The sequence below is a fragment of the Pygoscelis adeliae genome, unplaced genomic scaffold (genome assembly GCF_000699105.1).
Source record: "Pygoscelis adeliae isolate BGI_AS28 unplaced genomic scaffold, ASM69910v1 Scaffold150, whole genome shotgun sequence".
Taxonomy (NCBI): domain Eukaryota; kingdom Metazoa; phylum Chordata; class Aves; order Sphenisciformes; family Spheniscidae; genus Pygoscelis; species Pygoscelis adeliae.
In genome coordinates this window covers 49605-68171 of record NW_008823872.1, presented here as the reverse complement: position 1 = coordinate 68171, position 18567 = coordinate 49605, and the positions used below count along the sequence as shown (strand labels likewise).

Sequence of the window (18567 nt, the reverse complement as noted above, 5' to 3'; positions counted from 1 at the left end):
TCCCCAATCCCCCCACCCTCAAACTCCAAGAAACCAAACCAAGCAAAACAAACAAACAAACAAAAACCCACCCCGGCCCCAAACCAGGAAAGGACAGTAATCAGAACAGGCCCTACTTGTTCCTTGCAAACCAGGAAAACTGAAGGTCTCCATACATCCATTCAACCCCAGTCCAGATCTCTTGCTACTATGAATAGCACCTAGCCCTTTCAAGTTGCATGTAGGTCTTTATCTCTCTCCTTAGAAGGAAGTGTTTTGTTACTTTCAAACATTTATAAAATTTCTGTGTACTGCATTGCCACTAGAAGAGAGCCGGACAAAAATGATTGTTAGTCTGCAACAGTTCCTGAAGCCCAAACTGTATAGACCTTGGGAAGGGCTCATCAAAGCCTCAGCCTTAAGAGCTGCATATTATGTGAGTGTGAAAGAATTAACTTAGCTTGTGTGTCTCAGGGGCTCTTGAGTCCTAGCCACACTTCAAAGCTGTGGTGTTGGTTTATATGCATGCTGTAATGCAAAGCAGGACAAAGATGATCTGTTGCATCCCCATTTTGAACAGACTCAAAATGCAACAACATGGCACTGAACAACCTGACACTGATGCTGTTTTGACTGGAGGTGCGTGGATGTGGGTACTGGACTAGATGATCTGCAGTGGTCCCTTCCAACCTCAACTATTCTGTGATTCCATGTGTCATTACCCATGCTGGTGAGGAGGTACAAGTACATTACAAATTAACTGCCTGGACAGTCTAATGCTTGCACCAAAGTAAATGACATTCCTATAATTTAGTCAGACTAAGGCACAGTGCTGAAGTAATGACAATACCATTAGCCAGAAGGCGTTAAGAGCCCTGCCTCCTCCAACAAATCCAGCATGTTGGGATAGAAAACATTTCTTGCAGAAACTTGTCTGTTACAAGAGTCCAGAATGGGCCTTCAGTTGAGCTTAGCTTGATAGCAAGTGTTCAACTTGGTAACAATTCTTCCTTCACAGAAAAAGTATCTTCCATCTATAGCAAGATTTTTCAGTATTCCTCTCTATTAGAACACTACCAATCTTACATAGCTGCAGATTCAAAGATTATCTTTTCTCTCATCCATGAGATGGTCAGCCAACACCAAGAATGCAGGCTTAAAGGTAGCTTTAACATAAGATGTGAAAGTAGGAAGGGTCATGCTTAGGGTAGACATGGCTACAATTTGTGCCCAAGACTACTTTCTAAGGTTTAATGAGTAGATGCATGCACATGCTGGAAAAGCAGAAGGGAAACAACATGGCTCTAAGGCTGGAGTGAACGACAGTATAGCTGTCCATGCCAGCAGCCTTCCAACAAGCCTTGTCATCTGACACTAGTCTGAAGTAGGAGAGGTTGCATAGATGTATAAAAACCTTGCCCTTTATAAATGATGCACAAGAGCTTGCATGTCAATACCACCAGCTGGCTTTTGTTTTGATTTTAACTAGCAGTCTGAATGGTATGGATCTCAGACAATATTGGGAGAAACAATGGCTAGAAGCTAGTTCAGAGGATGCCAACTCATCACACTAAGAAGCATGTAACTCATGGCAGTCTGATGAGACTGTTAAGAGCCTACAGAAACCACATCCTTGTACAGTACATATTTGTCCAGTTGCACCAGCAATTTCACATTATTGTGTGGTATTTTGTCTTTTGATACAATAAATGTGATAAAGACCTTCACAGAATTTGGTTCTTGTGGCTTGTGTCAAACAAAATTGGAACATTATTACCATGTTCTCTGCCTTCTACCTATACTCTGGGCTGCTCTCCCACACTAAGTATGAGTACACTACATATAAATGACCCTAAAGCCTCAGCTACCACCTCTAGGTGTCATATAAACCAAACTAATGTTGCGTGATCCCTCCCAACTTCTTTTGCTAGGTCTAATATTATCCCTACATCCCTGCAAGACATGCTGTTTAATTACAGAAGCAAAAACTCAAGAAGTAGCAGCCTTGTTAAGGCACTTACTGCATACATTAGGAATGAAGACAGGTAATTTTTTTTGAAGGGTTCAGATCCTTCCTGTCCTATATGAGCAATAGTCTGTTAGGTCTGGAGGTTCCCATTGTGACCTGCGTAACAGCTTGTGCCTGACCCATTAAGTCAAGATATAGCATAAAATTCAGGTGGGAGGTGGGGGGGAGGCAGTTGCTGGGTTTTCTTCTTCAAACTATACCAACATCCTGTTCCAGAAAGTACCATGAAGCTAGTCTGATCTGGTTTTGTCTAGCTTAACCAATCACTTTATAGCCACTACTGTGGTTCTGGCTAAAGAAAGTAACTCTTGCTTTATGGCCCCTCTTTCTATAACCATGTCTTGGTTATGGCACAAATGCCACATCTATATGCATCCTGACTACCATCATAGCCAGTGGGCAAGCTTTCTGTCACGCTTTCCTCATTCTTCTTGATCGCCCCAGTGCTCCACCTCTGAGGCTTGTCTTTCAGGATACCTAAATATGGTGTTTGTTCAGGTTCTTCAAAACAAGTTTTAAAATCTCCATATATGGCTTCAACTGCTATCGAACTATGGTTTAGTCATGTTACATCATCCTAGAATAGCCCAGGTAAACATCTGCAATATATTCAAAATCTGATATCCTAACAGTGCAAAGCGAAGTTTCCAGTTAAAATTGTATTTTAACTAAAGCCCCAGTTTTGCAACACACTGGTACCATCTTCAAAAACACCCACATAACAGAAATTAAATACTACATCCGGAAATCTATTTATGGAAAAAGGTGGTGCTTTTGCTTTCTAAGAATATCTAAGCGCAAGCAGTGCTCCCTAAAGTGAATTCGGTAAGTCCACGAAAGTGTTTACAACTTCCAGGAGAATAAGCACCACGTGATACTTCAGATTTATTTTTTTAAACCTTAGCTGCCCAGATAAATAGGACAGGGTAAATTAACACAATCTCTGGAAATAACATCCTCAAAAGGAATTACGAGCTCTTGCAAAGACTTTGAGCTGGGACTTCCTTTTAGATGCTTATTAAAGTTCACCACGCACATCTATGGATGCAAAAATACTAAAATAATAGTAGCCACTGGTTTATACTGCTTCTGCTCCTAGGTTAATTACTGTTGGAAATACTGCTTCTTTCCTTGATCAGCCACTCCAGTTGAGAGTAAGAAATGATCCTTTCAGATAAGGCCTTGCATATTTTCTTAGGTGGAGCAATTAAGCCATTATATACAATAAACTGGGCAAAAAATACTTTGCAAAAACAGTTTTACATTCAGACAGACCCAAGCAAAAGGCACACATCTCCAGATGGTCATGCTTGAACAGAAAGTGAAATCATGACACATGACTGGTATTACAAAATAAAATCAAGGATACAGAAGTATTTCTACATATAGAACAAGAAATACTCGCTAATAAAGCTAAAATCTTTATATAAAAAGCCTGGAAGCAGCACGCTTTCATGAAAAAAAAAAACAACACAAAACCCAAACAAAACAAAACAAAACCCTTTCAAAATACTGTTTAAAATTCATTTTTGGCATAGAGGAAAGGGTTAAAAAATAATAAAGCTTTAAACATGAAACCCTGTCCTTGAACATAACAAGAGATCTATGGTGATTATTTCATCATAGAAAACTAGCTTCTTAGCAGTGAAATTTCAGTCTGGATCCAGTTAGAAAAATATGATTATCTGGAATAATGACTTATACTGTTGGTGCAAGAGCAGACAACAGCCAATGCTGATGCCTGCATAGGAATCTTTGTGTAGTCAGAAAGAAAATCAGGGGTTGGCTCTTCTGCCTGTAATGGGAAAATCTGTAGGTGCACTACAGCAACAGTTTTCCAGTAGATGGAGAAATACAGTTGGGTTTTTTGTTTGGGTTTTTTTTTTTTCATCTTCCAATTCTTAAGGAATATTTTGAAAGTTTGTGTTTTCTATAAAAAGTCTCTCTGCTCAAGGATTCTTAATGCCAAAACAGTTTTCCAGTTTCTCTAACAAATGTGCATGGACAGGCCAGAGCAAAGAAAGTGGCATCTTCATATCTTACCTGATCTTTATAGAACATCCTTGATTCTTCACTGAGCATACCACAGCTGCATCATTTCAAGGACAGACTGCACTGTTTGGAAAGACCTTGCCTGCAAGCCTTTTTTTCTGTTGTTTTGTTTTGTTTGGTTTTTTTAAAGACTGAAAAAACAAAAGAAGTGATTTATGATATAAAATTCTTTTTCCCACATGACATACACTGTTGTAAAACAACTCATTATAGTAGTAACAGCGATTACCTTAGCTGAATGTCATTCAGGTACTTCAAATTATTAGAAGCTCAGAACAAGTAATACGTTTTATTTACTTCAGTTTCAGCCTAAATCTCTCATTGATTACCTACTGTTAGAATGCCACAAAAAGTAATGGCTCATTAACTGAGAAAAGAAAACATACCTATGTCAAAGATATAAGCATCACCAAATCAGGCTGAACTAGCCAGAACAACATGGGTTCTATAAAGATTAATCACCAATACTTCCAGCCACATTTTACCACTAGAAGCAGTGTTTGTGACATTCCCATAGAGCTTACAGAGTTGTAAGAAAATGTGAAGTAAGGAAGAAAGGTTTTAAGACTGTCTTCACTTCAAGTCAATGATGTCTTCATCATATAAAGAAATCAGCTGAAATGGATAGCTAGATGGTGAGCTCTCCTCCCTGTTTGCTAAAGTATCGGGATCTGAACTAGTGGAAAGATGACATCCTTCAGAATAGCTTTCAAAAGAGCTTGAGATTATCCTGCAAAGAGGAAGACAAAAGTTACTAAAAAAATACAGAGATCAGGGCAAGAAGGATCAATGGCTATTTCTAGATTCAATCAAGTTAATACTAAAGACAGAGACAGACCATTAAAACTGAATTTCTGTTTTACTCTACTGAAAAATCATCAAAAGGCAATATTAATGAAGCCCCCCACCCAAATAATTTCCAAATAGTGAAATAAATCGAATATGGTTTTACATTGCAGCAGATTTTTTGTTGGCTTTGTTAATCTCAGTCTACTCTATCTTGGCTGAATTCTGACACTACTTTACACAAACACAGGTTATGAAAACAGTGAAAACAAGAGAATGGCAGTGGGGTCAGGTAAGCAGAGCCAAACAGACAAATGCTATGGTGTTTCTTCGCAAAATTTATTCTGGAAATACCAACACAGGAGCATATGAAGAAAACAGCAAGTGAGCCTGCACAGTGCAGATCTAGTAGTCCAAATCCTAATGACAGGCTCAACTGCAGCAGGTCCCCACAAAATCCCATTTAGTCTTGTTTTGCTCATTAACATGTCTTTAGCAAAAAGTATAATTGTTTCAGTACTTACAGTATTCAGATACTCTAACAAACACATTAGCATGAAATTCACATTGGTATACAAAGGTCTCAGTCAGCCCCATGCCAAATGAGATAAGCATGAACAGGTTGAAAAACAATCAATTCTGAAAACATTTACAGTCTAACTTAGGTTCTTTTCTAAAGCGAGTATATTTACCTGTCACTACTAGTTGATCTTACTGCTCCCTGCTTGGGGTCTGACTGTCTTCGAGGAACCTTTTTTTGCTTCTGTGCACTTTCTGTCTTGGGTATAGGCTCATCCAAGAGGCCTCAATAAAGGAATAAAAGACTTAATACTTTCAACAAAAAATAAAGCATTCATGAAAACGTTAAGGTATCTGTTGCTGGTTTCCATTATTAACCATATAGGTTCTACCTAGCTTAGAATATGGTCACCTTACATGTGATCAGACACTGGCTCGACTATTTGCAAATAATGTTTTCTCACAGTTTCATTTGTTTGTTTATACTACTTATTTATGAATACTGGTTGCATGTTACAAATCTGAGTGTGATGGTCCAAAGATTAGAAATTATACACTTGGCAATTGATATGTACACTGAAGAATGAGGAGAGTTTACCCAGCAATTCTTTACGTGTTCTGCTTGCAATTTCTTTAATTTCCATACGAGATAAGGATAGCGAGTGAGTAACTGGAAGAGAGGCAATGCCACTGGATGTTGTAGTAGTGATGACCTTGGGAGCCAAAGGCGACTTCAGAGGTCGTTCAATGCTTCGTCCAACCAGATTACTGAGAGGAATTTTGTACAGGTTTTTGCACAGAACTTCACCTGAAACACAGAAGGAAAAAAGAATGTTACACTTTCACAATAGAATCAGTTCTTAATACTTCCAAACGAAAAGTTATACAGAAGAGTTATACTCATTGTGCTGGGTGCTTTTTAACCCAAATAACAAAGATCTTTCTTGCCCCCAAGATCTTTCAATATAAATAGGCTAGGAGGAGGAAGAAATACAACCACGTTGTGCAGACGTGTAATTTGACTTAGAGAGAAAAAGAAGATTGACTATTGGCAATGTGATGAATCAGCAGTGGAACCAGGAAGTAAATTTACATGTCCTGAGGCCGGTATTCTGACTATTACACCATGACTCTGCCCTCTGTGCAAAATTCCCCATATATTTTAATATTTTGCAAGTATATTGGAGCCTGGATCCCAAGTGGTTTAAATCATGGCTCCTCTTCTTAGGTGACATAAAATACCACACATTTTCCTAATTCCTAGAAAAAAAAAGAAGCCAACTTACCATCAAATAACACTGCCTTTTAAAAACTGAAATTGTGATTCCTTTCTCCTTTCCCCTTCTGCCAACAGTGCAGCAGCAGATTTAAGTAAGGATATACATCTTGCATTACCTAGTTGGCATTCGCTTGTTTCTCCATTATTGTTCCCCTATAGACTGATTTTTCACAGATCATGTTACACTACATTGACTGTGCAACTCTTTCGAGGCCAGAACTACTTCTTACTTTTATTTCGCAAAACAGCTTTAACCATCCAGTGGTAGTTTAGCTTTTCTTAAATGAAAGGAAAGGCATATGTGAAATCTCAAGTTTTACCAACTTTTTATAACTCCTTTTGCATTATTAGTCTTGGCCATATTGCCAAACATTCATCAAGCTACTGAAGCTTAATTCCTCCCCTCCTACAGAAATGATTTCTTCAAAACAGTGCTGCCATGCATTCAGAAAAGACACTATGGGGCAAAAACTCAGCCAGGTGCTTCGTATCTGTGGATGAACAGAAAATCTCTATCTTCCAGACTCCCAGCTAGGAACTCAAAATCTTTTACCTGATCAATTTCATCTTACTAAAGATCAGCTGCACTGAGATGTGATAGCTGTTGGAATGATCAGAGATCGTTATTCAAGCTGCCTGGAAACCATGTTACCTTCTAGAGAAGAAAGAGGACGTTCTGGCATTTCATAAACTGTCGGTGTTTGAGGAGAACTCCTTGAACTCATTTCCTTAGAGCTGCTGTCAGATGATCCACTTACTGCAGTAGTAGCTTTAAAATAAATATCTGACTGAAATGACAAATAACTCATCATTAATACAATGAGGCTTTCTTAACCGTCTTCTGAGTAAGAGCTCAAATGTTTGTCCACTACATTCTATTGCCACTATTGCTGCATTGCCGCTAAGACAACTAGAGTTGGTCATGGAAAGGTTATCCCACTGTAAGTGGAGGGGACTTCTGTGATGTTGAGGATAGCATTTGCCCCATAAACAGTCAAATATCTCAGATCTGCATTACAGTGAGATCAATTCTGATTCTCTTTGTACTTGATATAAACTAAGAGCACACAGATGAACAGTTAACCACAGATCAAGTAGCACGTCTCAGTTTTGGTTTGTTTGGTTTTTGGCTGCAGCAACTTTTTATGTGAATTAGATCCCAACATATCACAGAAATAGTCAAACATGATTTTCCCGTGTCTTACCCTTGATGCTACAAGTTGAAGCTCAGGCACAACTGCTGTGTGGACTAAATTCCCATTCACCACTAATCGGATCTCAATGGAATCAGTAGTGAAGGCAAGGATATAAGGGAAAGCACAGACTGCAATGAAACAAAAAATATTTGGCAAGGAAAAATGGTTAATGTAAATGTTTCTTGGATGCTCCATGAAAACTGTTCTTGAGTATCTGACCTCTTCTGGCATCTCCCTTTCCTATGAAAAGGGTTGTCTAACATACTGATGGACATTGAGCTACATCAAGTCTGAAGAAAACTTCACTCTCCATACCTGGCAGAACGTAGACTGAATGCAAAATGAAAAACAGAAAAAAAGAGAAAGGAAAAAAAGTTCAGCAAAGGAAGAACTTCCCACCAAGGCTCCACTTTTTAAAATTATCGTATGCAGAAACTTAGCTGAAGTGGCATCATGAATATAACATGCTTATTCCTAGCATACATACTGTAATTCCACTAACAGCCAAGTGCAAGCCTAAACGGTAATGAAAAAAACAGCGATTTAGTTAAGAGAGATATTTTCTTACCAACAGCATAAGGAACTTGATTCCAGCTGAAGTGGAAGTCATAAGCTGATGGCTGGATCAGCGGAGAACCTCCATTGAAAGGATATACCTTTCTGTATTGGCAAACATCTGTAACAAAAAATAAGCATCCATCACCTTACACTGCAAGTGACAAACACCAACTTTATAGGCAGATTTTGCAGAAGTGTGGGCATTATATACATAATCAAACATTTATGTAGAAGTCCCTCTACGTCTAAACAGATAAGGGAAACGTGCTGCTTCTGTGAACACAGCATTTGAAAGATCAAAATAAAAGACCTACATTTTAGTAAGTTGTCATATTTCACAAAGTAAGTATTACTCTGTTTCAACAGTTGTCAGTTCCTTACCTTGTCTATGGATAGAGGAATAGGCAAGAAAAATTCAGAAAGCAGTGTCAGCAGAACTGTACCTCTCTGCCCTTCAAGCAGCCATATGCTATGCTAGCACAGTTTGTGTTCTTTGAAGACTGTTACACACAGGGGATACTACAGACAACAAGATTTCATTAATCATGTAATTTGTGAACCTACTTCTTAGCTGCTGTACGTCCACTGATTCTGAAATTGACAGTCGTTTCTACGAGTCAGACATGAATGCTGGCTTATACAGCTTCTTACTGGCAATGCAGTTCTGAATTTTTAATTTGATAGACCTAGGTAACAGGGAACTTAACCTTCTACTACCAACAGATTTTTCTTTAAACACATGCACTAGTGCTGATCAAACATCTATTGAAGTTCAGGACTTGAGAAGTCATATCAGCAAACAATAAGAAAGCTTAAAGACAAGATGCAATTGCAATTTTTTCTTCACAAGCTCATATGAGTGCACTGGGGGCTCCAGGTAAACATCTATGACCCTCTCAAATACGTGCTGCTTCCAGCTCTTTTCTATTTTTTTAGGCAAAATTCTGTTTTTTTCCTGTAATTGATGTCCTTAGACTGAATCAAAGTTTACATCCAGAAATGCATTACAAGTCTTTTTCTAAATACAAACTTAGGACACTGCCAAATCCTGTGTTTTCACATTTGTTCTGTGACAATACTTTCAGAATTATAAAACTCTCTAAAGAACAAATGCAGGTTTCCCTGTGACACTGTCCTAGAAATAGGAATTCAAGTTGCTGCAAGCCTGTGCAGCACCTTTATTGTAACTTTCAAGATTAGCTAAATTTGTTAGCTTTGGCTCAGCGATGGGTCTACTAGAGGGGAACTGATTCCTTGCAGAAATATAGGTGGGAATTCACTATGCTCTGTCAGACAGCTTTTTAGTTTTGAAGCAGTGTTAAGTGAACCAGAACCAGGTAGGATCTGGCAAGCTACCAGAACCAATAAGGCCTCATAGAGCGTAGAAAGATCTAGTTTAGAGACACTTAAAACTTGCTCCGTGGTACCAATCTGATAGACAGTGCTGGAACACAGGTGTATTTATCCTGTCTCCATCAATGATCACTTTGGAGAGGCAAATAGGACACGCCTTCTGCAACAGAGAAAGCCTTGTCTTGTCCTTCAGCACAGCCTCATAAAGGCTGCTTCATGCTAAGAGCTTCTGTTTTCATGAGGATCAGAAGAAAAAGTACCTGTGTACCGCAGAGAAGAACATGTGTGTTATATCCAAGGCCATTTTATAAAAGGAGATTGAGAGAATTACAATGAAATAATGAAACAGTGCCAAGAAGTAGGCGGAAGAAAAAGCACAAAGACAGAATGGGACAGCACACAGAGGAAAAAGGGGTGGAATGCTAAATTGTACATGTCTTGAAAACTTCTAGTAAGTGTGTAACTACCTAAAGAATGAGCTAGATCTGAAGAAATAGGACTTTTGTGAGTAAAGTGGTAACATCTATAAATATATAGATACACATCTATATACCTGAAATTAAAACCTAACAGCTAGTATGACTAAATTCAACATGCCCTGCAATAAAATAATACTTCAATTTCTAGTCTCTCTAATACGCATTTAAATTCAAAACAATGTATATTGACAAACTTTCCATGAAACACTGAAATTTATTTTAAAATACAGATCTAGACTCCAATGAAAAAAGAATTACATATGCAGATTGAGGTATTACCATTTTCAGTCTTCCCTAAACACTTACAGTTATAACACAACAGTAGACCAGCTTCACCATCTTCATATACATCAATAGCTGCAACAAAATTAACCTGCAATGATAATGGGAAATGGTAATGAACAGGCAGAGGATACTGAGGTTATTACAACCAGGTTTTGACTAACAAGCCATACAATCAATTGGGGGAGTGCACAACTACAGATAAAAGCAAAAAAGAAAAAAAAAATAGTAATTTTTCAAAGGCAGCCTCTTTTGTGAATCATTTTCAGGATGCTCTCAGGATGGAAATCAATTTCTTTTGTATTCAGTTCTGTACAGTACCGAATATTCAATACCACGTCTACAGTATAAAGCAATAAAAAAACTTACATAACTCATTTGGCAATACAAATTTTGGGAAATGGGATGATTTCAGGACAGCTGTGAATCAACATGAAATGCTAAAAATAACAATTCTTTTCAAAAAGTGAAATCCAAAAAGCTCCATTGCACATCATAACTAGCAAAAAGGTCAGATGCACCAATTACTGGTTCAAAACCACTAACGCTTACAGAGGTCGACAGGGATGTACTTAAGGATTACTGAATAGGCTGAATTTAGAAACTGAGAACCAATGCTGGATAAACCACAGTATTTTTTACATAACATAGGCTACATAAATTCTTGTATTTCAACTCTGTATTTGTCTTTTACAGTTAGATTAAAAAACCCAAACCAACCATAAAAAGTAGGTTATCTGTTCAGGAAACGAAACCTTATTAGTGAAATATGTAAGATAACATTAGACAAATGCTTCCCAGACCACAACGTTTACTACTTGGACAGGGAGAGAGGTTGGATACACATTCCATGAACAGCAGTTCTTTCACTTTCCTTTGTACAATAAGCTAGATATTCACCTCTTGATTTAATATTACTGTACAGGTCAAGAACTGTTAAACAGACCTGGAAGTTTATATATCTATACCAAACACATTTGGACCCATCCTTTGTAGTAACTGAAAGCCATTTCTGCTCTGTTACCCGTGGAAATAATTTGGTGTCCCATTTCAACATCACAAAAATCACTGGCTCAGCTCATATTGTCTGCTTTATTTGTGTTCTCAAAGGAAATAAGGATTCCTGGGGAGAAAAGGAACGGGGGTGGGGTGGGGTGGTGGTGTACTTCTCCATCCCCATTCTTTACTTGTAGTTCCTTCTCATCCAGATTAAGACAGATTTCCAGTGCTGTGAAGAAGCTTACACTGTATCACCCAGGCTAGGAGTACCAAACCTCATCTTCATCAGATCTGAATAAAAATACAGATGATTTAAAAAGAAAATAACCTATCAACAAGAACCATCAAATGAAAAGAGCAGTCCCTTATCTCACTATGAGGAAGAGAGTCAGTTAACAAGAACAAAAGATTAACTGTGCAAAATCTTCCATTTCTTTGTCTAAAGCTCTATGTCCACATCCATATTTAGAAACAATTATCTGATTTTCAGAGATGCTGAACATCATTATCTTCCCAGCAGCAGGAAATACTGGAAATACTCTTTTCTGAAAATCAGGACATTTGCTTAAATTCCAACCCTATGTCCTAGTTAGAAAGATTCAGTTAATTTACTAGTTGACTGGGCAACAGTTTCTTAAATAGAACCATAAGCTATGTGCAAATATTTTAGCCTTAGTACATGCAAATAGGCAAATCTGAATGAGATACTGGTAGCCAACAACTGAAGTTATTTTGCTGCAATTTCTTAAACAATAAAACACTGAGACCATAAAGAAAAAGCAAAAAACAAACTATTGACTAAGAAAGGAGAAAAATGAATTTATGCTGACAGCGATATTCCAGATCCTGAAACACAGGCTCTTTCCTAACGTGTCATACCTTATAACTGCCTCTCTTGGGAGTGATTATCATCACATATCCCAAAGGGAACAAATATCTCAGAGTGTCCTAAAGCAGAGGTTATAGAAATGAAAAGAGACATGAGGATCTCCATAAATTACACTCCCAGGTCAGCACAGGATGCACTGAGTCTGCAAGAAATTACATTCAGCGTGGTTCTGCAAGAAAATAGTTTCAATGATGAAAACTTACCTTGTTTGTTTCAACATGATGCAATCTATAGGACTCCCCAGTACTCTCATTAACTAAATCAAACTGATGCCGATACGCTACACAGATCATATTGTCACTGTCTCCAGTAGGTCCATCCACCAGCGTCATAATCACTGGAGGGTCAGAGAGGCATATTTCCTATAATGTAAATAATATAATTATTCTCTTTTTCAAGCTCCTACTGTGGGTGCTGCAGGTACTCCATGAATTTAAAGGGATATGCTCTAAGCACAGAAACATGATAAAGAACAAGCAGAAACTTAATTTAAAAAATCTGAAAGATTTCTTTGGCATATATCTGATGGAACACCATCATATGGCTTCTCACTTTTATTTGTCTGGAGGTTCAGGAAGATAAAAATGCATGCTCTTTGCCTTCCCCCCCCCACTAGCTGAGTGCTGCCCAGTCTGTTAAGGTAATTAGCAATTAGATTACACATACCCGGATATACTGGAACTCCTCTACTGGAGATTCAGATGACGATAGCAGAGAACTGCTGGTTAAACTGTTGCGTGGATTATATTTCTTTGTGACGAGAAGTAGTTTGTTCCGAATAGCCACAACAATCCTCAGTTCACTGCCATGGTGAGTATTAATGGCATACAAATGGCAGCCTGAGGAAATAAAGCTCTATATTGTAAGTGTTTGGGGTAGGGTCTGCTTTTTTTGTTCTGTATTTGTATGATGATTAGTACAACGGGGCTCTGATGCATGACTTGGCAACACAGAATTACAAACCTCCCAATAGGATAACATTAACTTCTAGAAAAAGACAAAAGGCTATGACTCTTTCGAAATCTATTTTTCCCCTTACTCCTTTTGCAAGTGAAGACTAAACACATGGATTTTCATTATTCTGCTGCTTTCCAAAGCAGCTTGCTTCTGAAGACCAGAAAATGTTTATGTCTACTAAAATAATCGGCAATACCCAAACTAATCTAAGCACTACTATTTAATGGAGATTTGCCAGTGTTCCACCACCTTAAAATGTCCTTTATTTCAGTCTCACATCCCTGCATAATTCTTCTTATACCCCTCAATCCTGAAAGCAACATATCTATTTTTCTCTAGAGTTTTTCATCAGCAGTGATTGCCAAGTAACAAAGTTCTAAAATGTCATGCTGGACTATACCAGACTTATTTTCACATATAAGCTTAACAAAGTTTGAATTGACTGTCCAGAGAAAAAAATAAAGGTGAACGCCTACAACTGCCTCAAGGGAGCTAACAAGCCCCTGGCAACTACAGGCATCATACCACAGTGGATGTTTTTAACACAGGATAATAAAATCACCTTTTGTTCTCTCCAGTTTATTTTCTCTGCAGTCGTATTTGCTTCTTATCATTTGCTTTGTTTCTATATCTTTTTGGACAGCACTGAGTCTGAAGACAAGGAGACGAGAGTCTTTCCCTGAAGGATGAAGACAGCCAGGAAACAACAAGTTAAAACAAGATGGTGGTAGTCTGAAATTAATACTTCCAAAGAGAAGCAGCACCTAACAAACAGAGCAAAGATAAACAAAGCATACTGCTTCTCTGGGGATGAGATGCAACATCATACAAGACTGCTTATGAACTCTCTAGGCTTTACAATTCTAGTAACCAACCCCTTCAGTTCAGTAGCTGAGTTTCCCATGAGGTGGTGCTGCAGCAAAGCTTCAAAACAGTTAAATGTATGCTATTTCGCAAATATACAAAATTTCGCAAGACAGCGAAAATATAATAGACATAAACTACAGGGCAAGAGTGAAAGGGTTAACGCTAAAAGCTGGAATCATCCAGCTGAGCAGCTAACAACTGGATCCTTAACAGAGTTTGAAACCCTTCAGGATGCAGACTAGTTTTGCTTTTCAGTTCTTCAAAGGCAGGCAAGTTAGGTTCAAGGCATATTCCAACTGCAAAAATAATACAGTATCTACTTCCATGGCTAAATCTGTTTCCCACAGAGATAGATATGAGTGGAATATACAACCCCTAAATTTAAAACAAATAAATAAATGATGCACTACTACTTGCATTTGGAAAATAAGCGACTTAAGAGTAGTTTCTTATCTAAGAAACCAAGTTTCTTAAAATGCAAGCAAGGCACGATTTTCTGACAAAAGTGGACTTTTTTACTGGACTAGCTGGTAAGGCTGGAAAAAATTAAGCATGCTTTCTTAATATATAGTTGGTGTGGATCTCACTGTAAAGGCAAAAGCAAAATCATGGGTGCTGTCTTCAATTCTGAGAGAACAGCAACATGAATCAGGACATCTGGCCCCTGTGTGACCTTCTTTTTCCATAGCAAGTGTAAGAGAAGATGCAATGCCTCCTGAAGTCTGCCACAATTTGAAACATTCAGTAACCCGACTCAGAGAGCAAATTCTTACTGTCAACACTGACAAAAGGAAAATAAAATATATGCAATTCTTCTCTTGTCAAGAGTGTGTGCACAGAAGAACGAGTTCATGGAAGAAGAATGGCAAGCAACATTCACACCCTTTTGGAGGGAACACGAAAAAACATGAGCTAAGTCAAACGTTCAAGGACAGTGTTACTGCTTGCATCAATTCAGGCTCTCTTTGGACTTACTCCTGCCTTTGGTGTTCAGTTAAGTTATTCCAAACATAACAAAACCTGAAGAATCTGGCATCAGAATTTGGCAAATTCCTCAAATAAGCAAAGATCGTAAATACAGTTTTCTGTGGTGGGGCCAAATCTTATTAGCGTCAGACAAACATCAAGGCATAGAAAATGCACATCTAATGTCAAACAAGTTGCCAAAAGATAAACTACACTGTAGATTTACAGCGAGTCAATGAGTCCATGCTTTAAGTCCTGGTAATACTAGGCCACTCTTTTCTAAAGCCTTTCTCCTTTTGATGAGGAAGGCTGCCTATAAGGTGTTTCCCACTCTATCCGAGAATCTCCTCGACTTTTCTGAAACCATCCTTGCCCACGGCACTTGCCCAGCTAACATCTTCCATGCTAGATGCAATAATTTTGGGCCTGGCTAGTGATGATCATCTGATAGTGACATGGCAAAATCTAAGCTAGATAGCTGCAGAGGCAACTGAACGGGCCTCTGTAGCAATCTGTAACCCAAAATTTTCTCAGTAAACAAGAGTGACTTTTGATAGAATCCCATAGGATTAGGGAAATCAACACAAAAACATACAGGAGACTCTGATTTCACTTCAGAAAAGGCATAAGGCAGAGTCAGTATTAGAAATCCAAGACTTGGTGAATATCGTATCATGAGAGTTTTCTGTTAACTGAGTACTAGCCCTGTCAACAACCTTTGCAATAACTGCTTATGATTGCTTATGATTATGCAGTATCCGCTCAGAAGTCTCACAGCTTGTTGCCAACTCTTGGAAAGTGCAAATTATAATCCATGCCCGAAACTGGACGGCTGTGGTTGCTGCCTAGCAACTAATTGATCATTTTTGTCAATCTATAGTCCCTAACAAGTTTGTGGCATCTTTATTTAGGAAAGGAATCAAGAGCGGCTCTCAAATTCATGGAACATTTTAATGCTATGAAATGAGAAATGTCATCAAGGACTTGCATGTTCATGCACTGTTTTACGCTACTGCACAATTCTTGGTGCTGCATGTGAGTGATCACATACATAAAAACCTACGCATGACCAAACATCTTAAAATGCTCTTCCATTTCCACCAACTTTGATTTTAAGCTAAAGCAGCTATTGACACAACCTGAAAGAAGGCCATCTTTCCTGATCTAGAATCAGCTGTAATTCTTACGACTACCATCACTTGCACTGACATCGGAGATGGTTTTTAGTGCAGCATTCAAGACTGAAAGACGTTTATTCTAAATTTATTACCATTTTCTCCTAGATTCTGCCTCTGATTAAGTAGTTGCTCCTCCAGTGATAACTAGTGTTCAGTCTTCGTACCTGAGCTACTATTTCAACTAGATATTTTACAGACATTCTTGGTGATGCTGTCAATTCTGAAACGCCACAACTGCATACCCACAGCAAAACTCAAGAACTTTTTCTGGCCAATCTGAATGTCTGCATTCTTCAAATCAATAAATGGTCGTAAACATAGGGGGAGCAAGTATTACCACCTAAATTAAGCACTATTATTTTTGGAGGTTATGCCAAACTTCAGAAGACCTTTTATGCTTCCATCAAACATGCCATATTCACCTCTGTGAAGGTGCTATGTGTGTGCAGCAAAGAATAACACATATGATAACTTCTTTCCTGGGCAGGCATTTCACTATGAAGGCAGAACAATGACCACTGCCTTCACTGAAATTGGTTTGATATCCTTTTAAAAAGTAATTAGGGTTTAAATCCCCATAGGCCATGAGATGTGCACCCCACAGGTTGACAGTAAGCCTGCTTTTCAGCAGACATAAATCTTCACCTTTCCTTGTTGTTTAAAATAGCTCTGGCTCTTTGACCAGTGTGTCCTCTAGGATGCATCATCCCTCTTTCACGATACTAGTTCTTTTGTAGGTGTTCCAAACCACCCCACTGTAGTTTTAGATTTATCTGTGGCTGCCTATAGAAGTGACTATCATCCAAGCTTGTCCTGGTTTCAGCTGGGATAGAGTTAATTTTCTTCCTAGTAGCTGGTATACTGCTGTGTTTTGGATTTAGTATGAGAATAATATTGATAACACACTGATGTTTTACTTGTTGCTAAGCAGCACTTACACTAGTCAAGGCCTTTTCAGCTTCCCATGCTCTACTTACTGAGAAGGCTGGAGGTGTACAAGAAGCTGGGAGGGTGCACAGCCAGGACAGCTGACCCAAACTGGCCAAAGGAATATTCCATACCATGTGACATCATGCTCAGTACATAAACTGGGGGAAAGCTGGCCGGGGGGGTCACTGCTCGGGGACTGGCTGGGCATCAGTCGGTGGGTGGTGAGCAATTGCATTGTGCATCACTTGCTTTATATAGTCTTCTTATTACTATTAGTAGTAGTATTTTATTTTATTTCAATTATTAAACTGTTTTTATCTCAACCTATGAGTTTTCTCACTTTCACTCTTCCGATTCTCTCCCCCGTCCCACTGGGGCAGGGGGGGAGTGAGCCAGCAGCTGTGTGGTGCTCAGTTGCCAACTGAGGTTAAACCACGACGGAGCTTTTTTAGTTTTTCTTAATCTCCTACAGACTTGATTCATCCAAGGAAAGCAGCTCTTCCTCATCCCCCCTCACTCGCGTGCCTAGGCATTTCACAAAATGAAGCTGGAACAAAAAAAAAAAGTATGTGTTTGGAGGACAAAACAGATCCATTTCTGTGCCCTGCCTCTCCTTACCAGGACAAATTTAACCAGCAGATGTCCCAAACCACCCCACTGTAGTGTTAGATTTAACTGTGTCTGCATTAGAACAGAGGCCACTGCTACCAAAGCAATTTGTGCTGCTGTCATTGATACCTGCTGTATTGGTGCCTTCTTCATAGAATCATAGAATAGTTTGAGTTGGAAGGGACCTCTAAGGGTCATCTAGTCCAACCCCCCTGCCATGGGCAGGGACATCTTCAACTAGATCAGGTTGCTCAGAGCCCCGTCCAGCCTGACCTGGAATGTTTCCAGGGATGGGGCATCCACCCCCTCTCCGGGCAACCTGTGCCAGTGTTTCACCACCCTCAGCGTAAAAAAATTTCTTCCTTATATCTACTCTAAATCTACCCCCCCCTTTAGTTTAAAGCCATTCCCCCTTGTCCTGTTGCAACAGGCCCTGCTAAAAAGTTTGTCCCCATCTTTCTTATAAGTCCCCTTTAAGTACTGATAGGCTGCAATAAGGTCTCCCTGGAGCCTTCTCTTCTCTAGGCTGAACAACCCCAACTTTCTCAGCCTTTCTTCATAGGAGAGGTGTTCCATCCCCCTGATCATTTTCATGGCCCTTTTCTGGACCCACTCCAACAGGTCCGTGTCTTTCTTATGCTGAGGGCTCCAGAGCTGGAC

The 18567-nt window shown here is 39.0% G+C and overlaps 1 protein-coding gene across 1 annotated transcript in view; it reads right to left on the bottom strand.

Moving 5' to 3' along the window:
• Window positions 1-4259: 4259 nt before the first annotated feature.
• GARNL3 (GTPase activating Rap/RanGAP domain-like 3) overlaps window positions 4260-18567 on the bottom strand; it is a 42529-nt gene continuing 28221 nt past the window's right edge. Inside the window, exons 19-28 of the mRNA XM_009334204.1 lie at window positions 13920-14036; window positions 13067-13239; window positions 12604-12762; window positions 10537-10603; window positions 8409-8516; window positions 7850-7968; window positions 7297-7432; window positions 5964-6173; window positions 5539-5650; window positions 4260-4790 (exon numbers count right to left, since the gene is read on the bottom strand). Of these exons, the coding sequence (XP_009332479.1) occupies window positions 4634-4790; window positions 5539-5650; window positions 5964-6173; window positions 7297-7432; window positions 7850-7968; window positions 8409-8516; window positions 10537-10603; window positions 12604-12762; window positions 13067-13239; window positions 13920-14036 (1358 nt within the window). The 3' untranslated portion in view covers window positions 4260-4633. The remainder of the gene's footprint in view (window positions 4791-5538; window positions 5651-5963; window positions 6174-7296; window positions 7433-7849; window positions 7969-8408; window positions 8517-10536; window positions 10604-12603; window positions 12763-13066; window positions 13240-13919; window positions 14037-18567) is intronic.